Below are 16,004 nucleotides of genomic sequence, written 5' to 3'. Positions count from 1 at the left end.
GTGCTGTCCCCCATCCTCTTCACTCTGTACACCTCGGACTTCTGTTATAACTCTGAAATGTGTCACATTCAGAAGTTCGCTGATGACACAGCCATCGTTGGATGTATCAGAGACGACGAAGAGGAGGAGTACCGGTGCCTGGTGAGGGACTTTGTTGCCTGGTGCCACAACAACGGCCTGCAGCTCAACTGGTCTTGACTTTGGGAGGGACCGACTGAGACCTAGACCAGTTCAGATAGGAACAGAGGAGGTGGAGGGCGTGCAGACCTATAAATATCTTGGGCTGTGGCTGGACAATAGGCTGGACTGGACAAGCAACACAAGGCAGCTGTACAAGAAGACCCAGAGCAGGATGTACTTCCTGAGGAGACTCAGATCCTTCAACATCTGCAGGAAACTCCTCTGGATGTTCTACCAGTCTGTGGTCGCCAGCGTCCTGTCCTACGCTGTGGTGTGCTGGGGGGGGGGGGGGGGAGTGTGACAAAAGCAGACCTCTCCAGGCTGGAGAAGCTGATCAGGCGGGCCAGCTCGGTGGTTGGGATGAAGCTGAAACCTCTGGCGACAGTGGCAGAGAGGAGAACTATTGACAAGCTGCGGAGCATCATGGACAATGTCTGCCACCCTCTGCACACTGTCATCCACAGCCAGAGAAGCCTGATCAGCCAGAGAAGCCTGATCAGCCAGAGGCTGCGCCTCCCCAAGTACAGGACAAACAGACTGGGGAACTCATTCATCCCCCGAGCCATCAGACTGTTCAACTCCTCACTGGGGGGGAGGAGGGCCAACAGAAGGACTGGAACAACACTGCAATAACATATTACTGGGACATCCATTCATTCAGTTCATTCATTCATTCAGTTCATTTATTTACATTTCTATAGTCTTATATTTTATATTTATATTCTATTTTAAATTTATTCTATTTTATTTCTTATTTATTCTACTTTTATTATTTTTAATATCTTAAACAGTGCTGTAAGTTTCTTTGGGGAGATGCTAATTTCCCTAATGGACACCCCCTAAAGGGATCAATAAAGTACCCTGATTCTGATTCTGATCTTGCCAGACTTGCTCACCAGGTGTGTCCACAACATGGAAGACTTTACGGTGTCCTCAGTGACTAGAGCAGCTGAGGATTCACTGAAAAATAAAGCGTGGAATAAAATTAATTTATGAGCTGAGGGATTACGTTCTGTGGACAATGGTCCTTATAGAGTGAATATTAACTGAAGGAAGGACTGTAGAGATACAATCACACATCAAGATATAAAACAAATCAGCCTGCTTTTTCCATATGGTTGAAAGGACCTAACTACTTTTTACAATGATATGCCAATCTGCTCCTGTCTTTTTTAATCTAAAATGATGCAAATTAACTGTTCACCCAACAAACTGGTGTTCCATTATATTATGCCTCATGTGTCTTCCTTTCCTGGGCTACTTCCTGATTCTACAGATCGGACCAATGACATTACAGCAAGCACAGCAAGTCCCGCCCTCACCTTTCCGAATCAGCCAATGTTCTCCAGTTGTGCTGCTCCGGAGGCGGGGCCACACAGGTAACTCAGGGGGAAAAATAGATAGGACGGAGGAGAAAAAAAACCCTCCCGGGCTTGTTATGGAGTTCGTGTGAAGCGAACACGGATTTCCACCCGTCTTTACTAGTTAAACCAGTATCTCTGGATAGAACACAGTCAAGTACTTCAACAGGTAGAGTGTCGAACCGCAAACTCCTCCGTGGCTCCTCTTAAAATAATCCCTTTTCTCTTTCTGACTGCCGTCTACCTCAATTGAGTTTCCAGCCCTTTTGTTCGCTCTCCTTATCACTTGGAAAAGGTGAACCCTCGTGTTATTTTTATTTTAATCTTTGCTTTAATTGTAGTTTTTACCCTTGTGGTCCCTGATGGCTTCGCACAGTGATACTCTGGTGGTGTTCTTTGGGGCAACAGCTGGTGCAAATGGGGGTAAACTGGGTTCGGATGAAAGGGAAATAATTCTCTTGGTGTGGCAAATTGTGGACCTACATGACAAAAAGGTACGGACTCTTCTGACCCGTTCGTTCGTTTACGGTTTCATATGCTCACAGTGTTCGTGGTAGAGTATCCACCTGTAGCGGAAGAGTGTGTTTTGACATTTAAATCGTGGTGTGTTCATTAAAGCTTTTTACCACAGCTAGCTAACGGCTACATCACATTAGCGCCCCCGCACAGGTGAGCTAATCAAGCAGCCGAGTGGTGCTTCAGCTAATTGGGAAAACACACCTTTTTGGTTTGGCATGTCATCTTCTCCATGTAAACGTCATTGACAATTCAGTGCTTTGCAGCTACATTGTCAGTTGTATATTTTATTTGTATCTTTTTTGACTTTAGTGTCTGTTTTGAGTTGCGGCTGTAATTTGTCATCATGTTTACCCCCTCGCGGTGTATTCTGCCCCTTGAAACCCTGACCTTCCTTCACAGGTTGGAAAAATTCAGAGGTGTCTCGTCAGGCCAGACACATTGGAGCTGACGGACCAGAGCAAAGATGAGACGGGACTGACCGTGGGCGACATCGTCCAAGCTGAGCCCCTGGACAAGGTTCTACAACAGGTGAGACGCCTAATGTTCCTGAAAACAGCTCAAAGATGCTCCGGTTTCACATTAACCTATTGTTGCATTAATCGGGCATTCCACAGTTGATAAATGAACTGATTTCTTGGGACAAGCCTCGACAGGAGCTGTGTGAAGTTTCAGTCCTTTCCTGCTGAGCTGGATGTGTCAGATTTGGGCACTGAGCATTTAGGAGAGGCAGCGCTCGAGGCCTCTAGGGATAAGCAGGACTCGCAGGTCCGGTCTTGCCTCAGCCTGATGCTTGAGACAGACATTTGTGAGGTGGAATGTTTACCTGGACCACACCTCTGTTTTAGGCTGGAGGAAGTCCAGGAGGGGAGTTGCAGATCATGGCTTATAGTTTGTTTTCTCACTGCTGACATTTAAATTCTGGCTTCCCTCCTGCCATGAAGTGTGTTTTGAATAAAGAGCTTATGCAGTTAAACATGTTTTTCCAACTAGTCTCCCTCCCCAACTCCTCCTGTGTTTCTTTGTGTGAAAACCACTCATTATCTGGGTAGAAGAGCAGTTTTAATGCCAAGCGTGCGCAAGCAGATCTGTATGGCCAGTCAATCAAAAATCAACCTGTTTTCTTAAACCTTTCAACAGTAATGATGCTACAGAAGGTTTCTCTGCTGTTGCAGTAAGACTTCAGTTCCATTGTAGTTTAGTTTGTGTGCTGAACCTTCAAACATTAACCCAAGCAATCTGTCTGGTCTTTTCATACCTCTGTCTCACTGGTTACTCTCTGTCCTGTCATTCCAAAGTCAGCTTTAATGTTTTTTGATGGAAGGATAGCAGAAATGAACATTTTTGAGGGAAGTGTTGATTCTTGGTGTTGTTCCAGTAGGAAACCTACTGGTTGGAGCTTTCAGGCTGACTTGTGTAGTCAGAGCCCCAAGAACACATGTCCTTGGTGAAAGATTTAACTTCAGAGGAATGGCAACATTAATGTGGTGTGTGATGCTGAATTTTCAATGCCATTTGGCATGAAGGTTGCATGTGGGTGAAAGCACAGTCCACTCCTGGATGAGTTGTCAGCTCATTGTAGGTTCAGTACCTTTCTCAAGGTGTTCCGGCACCTCCCCCCTTGCCCCATGATTTTGTCCACACTGGGTCTTGAACCAACAACCCTCAACTTCTAAGCCCAGTCCTCAACAGACTGAGCTGCCACCACTTTTGAGATTCTCAGGCTTCCTTAGTCACAAACCTGAAGCAAGACGTCAGTATTTTTGCATATCCGTGCAAGCTAGCTCTAACACTTGCCTTGTGCACAGACTGAAGCACGAGAACCTTTGACACTGCATGTTTGAAATGCTGCACGACTGGTTTCATCTTTTGTTTGTCAGGATCATATGTTCATTCCTGCTTTCCTTGTTCAGCTCTGGTGTAAAGGTCACTGTAAAAGCTTTAGAAACACAGGTTGAACGATGAATTTACTAAACACATTATAAGATGATTTTTGTTAATTGAGTCCTCAGACCTGAACACCAATTCCCTACTTTAGGAATTATTTAAAATAGTTTGCTTTAAAACCAGCCATAATCAAATTTAGAGAGGTGCATTGTGGGTGTCTGAGTGGAGCTAAAGCCACCTCTGTTCTGTTAGGTTAGTGCTTCTACTTGTGCAAGAGAGACAAACCCTGGTTAGGGAAATGTGAAGGAGACTGAAGACTTTAGTTTACAACACTGCCCTCATAACAGAAGTGGATTTATTTATTTATCATTTATTCTGTGATTATAACATCTCATTGAAGTCAGTCATGAATTATTTGTTAAAAGCATTTAATTATAGAAATGAAGCAGAAACACCACTTGTTTGCGTGTACTGACATTGGCACACCCCCATTTACTGGCTGTATTAGCTTCACAGATTACTTTCTTCTAGATTTCCCATGACCTTGATGGTGTGTCCTTTTTGAAAAAGATTCAATATTTATGGCTTCAGTGCACCTTTCCTCTTAACTGGTTAATGGTTCCTTGAGCTTCTTTCAGAAATCTTCCTCAGTGAAACTGTTACTCTTCCTATAGAACAATAGGAATCTTAGTTGTCCCACTTCAGACAGGCCGTGGCTTCACTGACTATCATCAAACGCTCAGGCCATCGTCATGGAGACTGAAACCTTCATGCCAGTCACTGGATGGAGGTCATTTGGTAGACTTACCCAAAGCTGGTGAAATGGAGGCAGACAACAGATGCTTTGTACATGTTGTACTGTAATACTAGCGGACCTTTAAGCAGTTTAAGTCCACATTCTCTGACCATGTAGTCGAGCAGATATTCTACATTTAGAGTAATTTGTGTGTGTGTGTGTGTGTATTAGGTTTGGGCACTGGCCTGACACTCCCTGCTGTTATCAGCCTCACCTTAGCATGCAAACAGTACAGCTGCTTTGGAGACTGATAGGACCACGTTCAAAGGCTGCTTCCTCCCCCTCATCTATGGAAATACCTTTCCCATGGTAGTGTGAGTGTGTCATGGGCCAATTCCGATTTCTAGGAATCATTCATGAGGAAAAAAGCATTTAACAGAATAGTTTGATCACTCAGAATTAATGTTTGTTGTGAGCTAACTGGTCATTGGAGGCTGGTTTGTCAAGTGTACCAGTGAGGAAGGATATTGTGTTATTAAAGTTGTGTGTGTTTGTATGGCAGCAGGATAGAAAACTGCAAAAGGACAAGAAGAGAACTTCAAGGTCATGTTTCACTGGCTTCTGTTAGACATTAAGGGTCATTGAGAAGTGAGCTCTGCCTTCATTTCTGGCATGATTGAGTTTGGTTCCTCACACCTGTCTACAGGTGTGAGATTTTTCTCTTTTGTTCATCTTATGTGCTGTGTACTCTTGACTGCCGTGGAAGCCAAAGGGTGTGCCAAACACTTCTTCCTCTCAGTAATCTGTTTTTTTCGAATTAATAGGGGGGGGGCATCACTCCACAAGTAACATTTACTGCTGTGTGGGATTTTTCTTGATCAACTCCTCAGGTTTTAAAGTTGTTGGTTTAGTATATTGTATCATAAGGTCAGAACTGATCAACTCTGTTGGTGATCAATGTCAATATCCTTTGGCTCATTGGGGGGCTGTACATTTGTGTCATTTGAAAAGTTCCAGAAATTATGGGCAGCCAGTTTCAAAGACATCATGGCACATGCTTTTGGGAATCTGTTCACATGTCACTTGCATGAAGTTAGGGTACTTTCCCTGGAACAAAGCTATATTTGTACATCCAACTTCTATTTATTGATCATTGTTTCTGTCTATGAAATAAGAGATTTTTACTTAAGTTTGTAGAACCTTCCCCTTTTTTTGCGGTGACCCCCAGTGTAACTCCAGAACATTTGTTTGGTGGCAGGTGGTTGGCCTTACCACATAACCCTGCACTTGGCGCACCTCAGATTTTTAGCAGAGTGCCTGAACAAGCAACCTTAATATTCTGCTTCTGTCTGTCCCATCCAGCTGGTTGCCAAGTGAATCTAGTCAGCGCTGGTGTTAGTGCTGCCTTTGAGTGTTGAAGATTCCAATGACACAAGAAACTAGTTTTCATTCAGTCCGGTAGCTAATGAATAAAGGCTGAGCACAGGCTGCAATTTTCTCAGCCCTCAGGTTTCGGCATGGTTCTTTCACTGTTTTACTCCACACGTATGAGTACTTCACCTGGCTCACCATGTAAGGTTCTGAGTTGTGGCCCCTCTGTGGTTGAGTTCATCAGTGTTTGTAAAGCTTTTCTTTACACTGACAGGGAATAACATTCCCTCCCAATGTTCAGCATGATGTTGGCCAACAACAGGAGGACAGGGGCCTCAATGCATGTGGGAGATGTGGGAGAAGCTAGGAGGCAGCAATTAAGACTTTGACTAAGACTAAGAGACCCACAGGTTGCGCTTGTTTAGGTTGGATCTTTGTCTGATGAGGGTGTGACAAAGCTAAGACAAGATTGTCCACAAACATTAGAATCTGTTGGACTGCGTCCTCATGCAGCAAATTCACTGCAGATTTTACTGCCTTTACATTTAACACTCTGCTTGGTGTTTGTGCCTTTTATTTACATTAAATGTCATGGATTTAGCTTAGATGTAGGACTTTTCTAAAATGTCAAAGTTTGGGTGAACTTTGGTGCGATTGATCTTATGTTTTGGAAATTTCTGTCCTCTACCTGTTGCAGTTCCAGCAGTTGGTGTCCTCGGAGCTGAAAAGCCTCGGTAGAAGCTCCTACACACTGTGTGTCGACAGCCCCCTCGTCATCCGGCAGGTGCTCCATCCTGAAGCCTCCAAAAAGGTAATGGGTCAAACTTTGCCCCATTTTATCTAGAAAATGAAAACAATTGTAAAGTTTTCCTTTGTCTCATTATCTGCATGATGCAGATCTGTGAATCCTGTCTGCTCTCTCTGCAGCTTTCAGTTGTTTAAACAAAACTCTAGATCTTTTCATCGGGAGTTTCTCTACCTTGGTTTTAATTGAAATTGCAGAACAGGGTCTGATATATATTTTTTGTCTTCCTTACTAGAATCTCATCCTTCCCGAATGTTTCTTTTCCTTTGTGGACTTGAGGAAAGAGTTTCACAAATGTTGTCCCAATACTGGTCCCACACAGAAGTTGGAGGTTTCCTCTATGTTGGAGTGTATCTTTTGTTGCTGCGTTTGTTGTGCTGGGTGGCTGTAGCAGAATTGAGGCTACAGAGGTCAAGTTCCTTAACTGCATGTGTGCAGATGTTGGTCTTCCTGCTGTGTCAGAACCATTGATGGGGGTGAAGGAGGTGAGGAACATGGTCCAGCTGGTTCTTTGCATCCTGGATGAACCATACAGTAAGTGACCTCACTTTTGTACCAGGCAGGATCTGATGTTGGATTAGACTCCCTCCCTCTAGTTGAAGGGTTAGCAGCTGACTGCTGCGAAAGAGTCAGACATGAGGCTGCCAGGCTTGATGCTCTTCACATTGTGTCACAGCACCACTGGCTTTAAAGTGATGGAAGCTGAGGGTAGCCCGGTTGTTAAAGGGTAAAATCTTACTTGTCACTAGCTGAGTAATTGCAGGATCTGGGAAAGTAAAGTGACTCCATCTGTGTTATAGTTGAATAAACCAAGCTGTCGTCTTCTTCTGCTGTAGCAGCAGCCTCTGGCTCAGCCCCAAAAATCACAGGACGATAATGTTGCTCTGTTAAGATTATAAAAGGTATATTCGGAGATATCACAGTCCTCACTGAGGAATGAATCGATTGATTCCATTTTTCAGCTATGGTTATAGGTGGTTTCCCTCACCACAATTGCATGTTTGATAGAATGTGCAAAGATTTGAATAAGTAGATAAACGGCTTTGTCAAGAGTTCTTGTAAAGTCAGACTCTGACAGGAATACATACTGTAAACCTGAAATGATGCCTTCAGGCCTCTGAGCACCACAAATAAAAACAAACCTAAAGACCAGGCCCGGTTGTGCATATGTTCTCATCCACAGTGCAAGTTGTATTTCAACTGCTGCTGGAGATCAAATATTTGCACACATTTAACGGCTGATGCATGTTTGTACCGTATTTTTGCGACTATAAGGCACACTTAAAAGTCTTAAATTTCCTTAAAATGCGGTGCACCTTATGTGTGCACCAACTTCTAAAATCTTCAAATGCTTTTCGGCTTGCTGGCTTTTCCAAAAGCCATTTCAGATTCATTTCATTCATTTCGGATACAGAAGATGAGGACTTTGATGGATTTATGGATAAAGATTGATAAAAAAATAACATGATTACATTGCTAAATAGATGCTAGCATGCATGTTTTAAGATAGCGTACCATATGTTTTACCATGCCCGCGCCCTATAATCCGGTGTGCCTTATATACGTGTTAAATACAGAAATAGCACCCGTAACTGAGACTGCGCCTTTTATTGCGGTGCGCCTTATGGTCTCGAAAATACGGTAACTGCTTTAATTTGAAGCATTTTTATTCTGTTTTTCTTTTAGAACATAAGTTCAGCTGTGTTGAAACGGTGAAGTACAAGTTTGATTCTGGTACATGGTAAGTGTGCATCTGCGATTAGGCGCATCTTTTTTGCTGTTGGTACGAACGATTGCGGACACGAAGACCTCAGACACTCGTATGTAGCAATAAAAAACGGACCAGGAAGGCATCATAAAGCTGTTTGTACCCTACATGAGGAACATGCTAAAGCTAACCCTCTACTCTCTGACTGACGCTGCCCACTGACAGTTAATCACACTCCTGTCTCAGTCATAGTGGCCTGTTTGTGTCACCCTAACTGCCCCAGAACCACTTGTGTTTGTTCTAATTGTTGCATCGTCTCTCCAACTCTCATTAATTTGATTGTTTCCTGATGTCATCAAAATGTCATCTTGTCCCCCCCCCCCCCTCCCCATGTTCAGTAGTAAGAAGGAGCCGGTGGACAATGAGACGGTGATCAGGGCGCGAGGGCTTCCATGGCAATCTTCAGACCAGGACATTGCTCGTTTCTTTAAAGGTCTCACTATCGCCAAGTATGTTTAACAGTTATTACTTTGAACATGTTAGCCATGTTGAATTTACTTTCAGTTTTTCTTGACAAAGTCTTGTTGTTGCGACTATGTCAGAATATCACACACACAGGTGCAACTGTGATGCGCTACGACAACCTGTTCACTGTAACATCTGTTTCATAAGTAGTTCTGTCAGCTGTTTGTCGGTGAGTGTTTATTTGGCCGTTTATTATGTTTATATGTGCACGTGTGTTGCAGAGGGGGCGTGGCTCTTTGTCTGAATGCTCAGGGCAGGAGGAACGGCGAGGCCTTGGTTCGTTTCATCAATCCTGAACACAGGGACCTTGCTCTAGAGCGACACAAGCACCACATGGGCAACCGCTACATCGAGGTTAGATTCAGCCTTTATGGCATGTTTAGTCATGTTGTTTTTTGTTTGAAGGGGACGTCTCCCCCTCTACCCACTAAAAGCAATAATGACATTGATACTTATTAGTGCCAGATTAAAGGAAATGCATGTTGCAGCTCTCTGGGGTCAAATGTTCTTTGTCTTCTCAGGTCTACAAGGCTACAGGAGAGGAATTCCTGAAGATTGCTGGAGGTCAGATTTCAGTTTTGCTACCCTCCATGTTTGGAGGAAGACTTATGCTGAAAGGCTTTCTGTTAACGTCGGGAAGACTTTGATTTCCGGGTTTTCCCACATGTCTGAGAAAAACCAGGACCTTTCCAAATCTGCTAAAGAGCAGCTCTTTAGCGACTGTAGAAGAAGGGGCTCTCTCTCCTGTTACCCGTGTCATTGCCTCATCTCGGTGACTTTCCAGCAGCTTATCTTCAGCTCATAAAAGGCGCTTTGTATGAGTCTGCCCTAACTCACACCGATTTTTTCCGACACCCCCTTCCTCTTCCCCCAGCTTCCTGAAGCCAGCTGGAGAAAAATTTCACTCTCAGCTAACAGTAGCTTACCTGTTGAGTTTGGCCTCGAGCTTCTCTCTCCTGAGAGAGAGGAGGCCGACGGCAGCTACAAAAGGGGGGTGTGAAGAGACAAAGGCTGTACCTGAGGCCACAGACTACAGAGCAGCTGCCGGCAGTAATGCAGCACAGATATCAAACAAAGGCACCGTCAATGGGAGAAGATAAGCCAGCAGCTGCTACCAGTCTGACTGGACTTTAATCCCATGAGCGAGGAGGATGGACTCGCAGCACATTGGACTCTAGGCAAATAATATGCGGAATCCAAAAGGTGTAACATCATGATTTCATGACTGCGTCCGTCCATGGAGTAAGCCACATTAAGGCTGTTATTCACTAATTCTTTTAATGCTCATGAAGACTCTCTGCTGTAAATGTTTCCCATGCTAACTTCCACCCACCATGGTTACTTTTCTTCGGATTGCTTTGTTATTCTGTAGGTGTTACAAGTTGTTATGTAGATTGGTAACTATGGTCCTTTAAATAGGCCACATGTTAAGGTGGCCACTTTAGCAGCCTTTAAAACTTTTGCAATGTTTACATTCTACATGTGAAAAGTAAATACTTTGCTAACATTATCAGCATTGAGATCTTGTGTGGCCCTCCTTTCAACCGATAGTCTCACGATTCAGGAGTTGCGTCAGAGATCCTCAGAAGAATCTGTAGATTTACTGTGCTTGCACTGTACCAGGTACATCTAATGAGGTGACCCAGTTCCTGTCCAAGGAGAACCAGGTGATTATCCGCATGCGTGGCTTGCCTTTTACTGCCACACCCCAGGAAGTGCTGTCCTTCATCGGTCCAGAGAGCCCGGTCACAGACGGCGCCGAGGGCCTGCTCTTCGTCAAGTACCCTGATGGACGGCCCACTGGTGACGCCTTTGTGCTTTTCTCCTGTGAAGAATACGCTCAGAATGCTCTGAAAAAGCACAAGCAGATCCTGGGCAAGCGCTACATTGAGCTGTTTCGCAGCACAGCTGCTGAGGTGCAGCAGGTAATGAAATATGTTAAAGAACCTTTGATGACTGGAGAACTTTGGATAAGTCTGAACTTTGAATCTTGAACCAATTTGTTTGGTGCTATTGATGCAGATGTGAACATCTTATCTCAAGCGTGTGTATAACGCACTAATATCTCTTGTCTTGCCAGGTCCTGAACCGCTACATGTCCACACCTCTGATCTCCACTTTGCCCCCCTCACCCATCGTACCGGTCTCAGTTCTCACTACACCCCCCTTCCTTCCAACAGCCAGCACCACCCGCGACTGTGTTCGCCTCCGAGGCCTCCCGTACACGGCGGGAATAGAAGATATCCTGGAGTTTATGGGAGAACACACGGTTGACATCAAACCTCATGGTGTTCACATGGTCCTCAACCAGCAGGTCAGTCTGGTTCTCCGATTAAAGTAGCAGGAATGAAATGATCCCTCAGATGGTGTTTCCTCTCTTTAGGGCTTTGCTCTGGTGTTAAACTGTCACCTCCTTCTTGTCAGTTCTTCTGTTGTGTTCCTCCCTGCAGGGGCGGCCCTCTGGTGATGCTTTCATCCAGTTGAAGTCTCCTGACAAGGCATTTCTGGTGGCCCAGAAATGCCATAAAAAAACCATGAAGGACCGATATGTGGAGGTGTTCCAGTGCTCCACAGAGGAGATGAGCATCGTGCTGATGGGAGGAACCCTTAACCGCAGCGGCCTCTCACCGCCTCCCTGCAAGCTCCCCTGTGAGTCCACACCAGCAAGTTTGAGATTCTTGAACAGTGACGGTGCACCAGACTGTTTACTACATGTGTCTTTTCTTCTCTAATGGGTCAGAGGGTACTGACATTGGCATCCATAGCAGGGCTTAGCTGTTACATAGCTTCCCCTCCTACCTGCAGTTTTAGCATAATGGCTGCAATGCTACAATTATGTCATGTGTCAGTTTGACTTTGGCTAAAAAGGACCACCGGGTGAGCTCACAGCTACACGGACGGTGGCTGTTTGTATGTAATCATAACGTGCATGTAGCTACTAGGCGCTATGCTATGTCAGTGTCAGTGTGAAGGACACACCAGGAGCTCAGTTGTTTTATGAAAGCTTTTCTTGCTGTTGATTTATAGGAATTATTTACTCTCGAATGTTGTTTGTCCTCAGACAATTCCTGACATTTCTGTATGTGCACTGAAACCTTTGTGTAACAGGGTATTCGTGTATGTTTGTGTTTGACACAGGTTTATCTCCGCCTACCGCCTACGCTGCTTTCCCCACCCCACCTTCCGTCCTGTCTGAGGCAGCTCTGTACCAGCCCCCTCTGCTGGCTGCTCCCAGACCTCCTCAGACAACAGCACACAGCCCTGCTCATGCCCTGGCCTACTACCCCCCCCACCCTCACCTGTACATGAACATGAACTACACAGCGTACTACCCCAGGTTGGTACCTCATCGGCCCCATTAGTCCAGTAAACAGATGCCACACCCGTCTCACATCTGGCTTCTATCCCTGTCCAGCCCTCCAGTTTCTCCTTCCACCGTTGGCTATTTTGCAGCACCACCAGGATCGGTGGCAGCAGCTGTGGCTGCCCAGCCCCACCACCACGCCGCTGCCTCCTCCCCTGTGCTGCCTCAGCCTGGAGCGCTGGTGCGGATGCAGGGCCTGCCCTACAACACCGGAGTCAAGGACATCCTCAGCTTCTTCCAGGGATATCAGGTCAGCAAATGGATACAGAAATGATCCCATGATTTCCAGAGAGCATGTTCTGGGTCTGTTCTGGACCCATTCCTGGATTAAAGCAGACCTTGGTCATGAACTCTTGTGTAGTCGGCAACACCGGCTGTTACTGAGCACTTTAAGAAGATTAAGTGTTTTCAAAGCTTCAGCCCACTCATGTCTCACTAAGGGACAAGTTTGCATCTTTGCACAGTACCTCCCTTTCTGTGTTTGACTGCTGGACCAAATTAGGTATAGTCCGGAAACCGGTAGGATCCCTGTCAGTTGTGGCTCTGGCTGCAGCAGGACAGGGTTGAGGGGGTTAAGGTGGAGGTTTGTGCTGCTGTTGTGTTACAACATTTGGGTCTGCTTTGGTCTCTGTCTCAGCTTATGTGCTGCATTTGGTTGTGTTTAAAGTGTTAGTGAGTTAGTCCTGCAGTTTGAGGTAGCAGCATCACAATCGCCACAAAAGAGAATTTAGTGTGTGTGTCTGTGTGACTATGTGAGTCTGACCTGTTGTGGTTGAACATCAGTAATCTTCCCCTTAGTCTATGGACTGCCCAAGTGTCCCCGTGCCGCCTCTGGCTCAGAAAGGCTCTGGTGTGTTTTGGTGCCGGCGGCTGTTTGAAGGGCCCCCACTGTCTGTTTTGTGTAGTTGAAGTTTGTGTCCTCTCTGATGTGTGTCCGTCCCCTCTGACTGGGTTCATTATCATGGTGTCCAGTACGGCCCTGAGGAGTACAGCAGCCTGGTTCAGATGAGCGAACAGGCCAGGAGTCTGATTCAGCCCAAAGAGTGGCTCTGTCTTTAGGGCCACCGTCACCACAAGGTAAGAGGAGCCTCTGGAGCCGGCGAGGACAGAAAGGTGTTGCCTCCTCTCACTGACGCTTGGAATGTTGGTATGAACGTCTGTCACTCTGTACATCTGCTGCTGAACACGTGTGTTGATGCTGACAGTGGTGGCAAATTGAAAGCAGTATCTCCATCACACTAACAAAGAAAAATCCTTCATGATTGGATCCATTTTCTTTTGTATTATCTATATTTAAGCAGACTGATTACAATTCCATTTTGCTTGTAGAGGTGCAATGTGAATAAACACATTTAGATATTTTCATTACTGAAGATTATGGCTTCATGTTAACTTCAGTTTATGACCATTTTCCAGTTGGGGAGCTATCACAGACCAGTTTGCCATCACCTTTACTAAAACACTTACTGATTAATGCAGTTTCCTGTAGATGCAGATTCTGAGGTGACCTCCATCATCTCCAGTCCAGCATGCTCCCCACATGACGTCATATCTGCATGTCCAACAGAATCCTTTCACTTTAAACTTTAATCATTGAAAGTGCAGCATTCTGATGCAGACTAACATATGTTGGTGGCTGTGGGTCTTCATGACACGCATGTACTGTTTGTTTGCTTGCTTGTGCATCTTGATTTGAATTCTATTAATCGAACCTGACTGGAGCAGGTGAATGACCATCCTTCTTTGGCTTGTGGGCTCCCCTGGTGTTTGTGCAGTGTAACTCCAACAAATCCTGCAGATGCTGACCATCTGCTTCTGTCTCCCCTGCAGCTCCAGCCTGATGCTGTTCTCATTTTGTACAACTTCAGTGGACAATGCAGCGGCGAGGCCTTGATCACATTCCCCAGCGAAGAGATGGCCAAACAGGCCGTAGCCGAGCGCTCCAACCACACTTTCTACGGCCAGCAGGTCCATTTGGTTTTCTGTAACTGAGCACCAGCCCTTTAATTAACCTCCCACTGCAAAGCCCTCATCTGCTACATACATCTGCTGTAAACTAGCTTCAGCTGACACGATGGCGTCTGAAAGAGCGACTGGAGCTCCATTTGTCCATCAGCAAGCGCTGACGCTCTGGAAACCAGATTGGGCTATCTGCTGGAAGTCTTTCGAGCTTCATGTCAGGATAATGAGTACGAATGTCAGTGCACATGCCGCTGGTTGTGGAGCCTGGACACATCTGTATCAGCAGATGTTCTCAGCCACATATGCATGTCCATCTAAACCTGCAGTGCTCGAGGTAGTGCAAACTACTTCTGATCTTTTTTTTTTTTTTTCCCCCTCTAAACATGTGTTCTTAACCACTAAAAGATTAAGATTCTTCCAGATTTTCTACCTTTGTTTTGTGCAGCTTTATGTGTTTATGTGGTCTCCAGTTCAGAGGTGCCTGGAAAGAGAAAAAGCCATAGAGACTTAAGCCCGCTAAAATAAGTGAAGGATTCCTGGCGTGCACGTGTCTGTTCTGCCACAGACGGACACCCACAACACCTCACATCTGCCGCTGATGCCTTTCTAACTTATTTCTGTCAAAAGCATTGTGCTTTCCAGAGCACTATAGATTACATTATTAGTCTGACTGGAGCCAGATCCAATTTCTTTACCAAAGTGATTTTGTTAATACGAAAGAGCAGCGGTTCATCCTGGAGCCTTTTGATGGACTTCAGCTGCTCAACCTGCTTCTCTTCTCTTGTGCTTTCAGGCCTCTGATGTCCAGAGAACTGTGTAAAAGCTGCATCTTTGTTATTTTTCCTGTAACCGGGTTGCTCACACCTGTCTTACTTGTTTTCCTTTTTAACCAGGGTTCCGACTGGCCTTGACACAGATAGGTTGGCCTCTGGGGCAAAGGGAATGTTTCTTTTGTTGCAAGTTTGAGACTTGTATAAATTTAGCTCTGTCTATATGACTGTAAACAATAATAAAGAGAAAATACTGGATGAATAATTTGATTTTACACTTGAATAAATAATTGCAGTAACATTTCTCCTCAAATAGGATCAGTATAGTATGAATGAATTTAAGGTTACATTTTTTTTTTTTTATTAACTTAAAACCAGTTTTATGTTGCGTCACAATCAATAAAGTGAAACAACCCATACAGGCCGCTAGATGGCAACGTTTAAATTGCAGATAAATAAAGCATGATGCTGGACATTAAAGCAGACACAAAAGCAGTTTTCACTTTTATTGATATATTCTAGTTTGAAGCCTACAGAATGATGCAAGGTATTCCCTTTGAATAATTTCAAAAAGCACTGCAGTCTTGAAAATTAAAAAAAAAAAAAAAAAAAAATTAACATCCAAAATATACAAGAAATGACAATACAAGGCTCAGTACATGTGAGCTAAACCTGTATTTCCCTTTAACAAATGTCCCCAACCTTTTAGGAATGACATCCATTACCAAGTATCAAAAATAGAGTTGTACTGTCTGTTTTTCCACAGCAAAAATGGGAACAAATTGTTCGGTCTTTGGTTGAAACAGAAGAGAACATGAG

The 16,004-nt window shown here is 44.8% G+C and overlaps 1 protein-coding gene across 2 annotated transcripts; it reads left to right on the top strand.

Annotated features, from left to right (window-relative positions):
* The first annotated feature begins 1,536 nt into the window (after window positions 1-1,536).
* Window positions 1,537-15,816, top strand: esrp2 (epithelial splicing regulatory protein 2). 2 transcript variants are annotated; one of them, XM_011609658.2, is made up of 17 exons: window positions 1,538-1,710; window positions 1,883-2,035; window positions 2,460-2,588; window positions 6,749-6,862; window positions 7,092-7,206; window positions 7,295-7,390; window positions 8,543-8,597; window positions 8,963-9,073; window positions 9,311-9,443; window positions 9,611-9,653; window positions 10,713-11,014; window positions 11,170-11,403; window positions 11,540-11,738; window positions 12,228-12,426; window positions 12,505-12,703; window positions 13,426-13,530; window positions 14,284-14,421. In XM_011609658.2, exons 2-16 carry the CDS (start codon window positions 1,904-1,906, stop codon window positions 13,510-13,512), a joined length of 2,148 nt encoding a protein of 715 aa, XP_011607960.2. In that variant the 5' UTR covers window positions 1,538-1,710; window positions 1,883-1,903; the 3' UTR covers window positions 13,513-13,530; window positions 14,284-14,421. The 2 variants fall into 2 exon arrangements, with proteins under 2 accessions (XP_003969570.2, XP_011607960.2); XM_003969521.3 differs by lacking the exon at window positions 13,426-13,530 and having other exon boundaries at window positions 1,537-1,710; window positions 14,284-15,816.
* The last annotated feature ends 188 nt before the right edge of the window (window positions 15,817-16,004 follow it).

This window comes from Takifugu rubripes, chromosome 13 (genome assembly GCF_901000725.2).
Source record: "Takifugu rubripes chromosome 13, fTakRub1.2, whole genome shotgun sequence".
Taxonomy (NCBI): domain Eukaryota; kingdom Metazoa; phylum Chordata; class Actinopteri; order Tetraodontiformes; family Tetraodontidae; genus Takifugu; species Takifugu rubripes.
This window is presented reverse-complemented; position numbering and strand designations above follow the sequence as displayed.

Excerpts from the sequence above, each read along its gene's own strand:
- esrp2 (XM_003969521.3), top strand. The coding sequence starts at position 1,904 with ATGGCTTCGCACAGTGATACTCTGGTGGTGTTCTTTGGGGCAACAGCT. Across the intron at positions 9,074-9,310 it reads AAAGGTCTCACTATCGCCAA|AGGGGGCGTGGCTCTTTGTC; the intron begins GTATGTTTAACA and ends CGTGTGTTGCAG. Across the intron at positions 11,404-11,539 it reads ACATGGTCCTCAACCAGCAG|GGGCGGCCCTCTGGTGATGC; the intron begins GTCAGTCTGGTT and ends TCCTCCCTGCAG.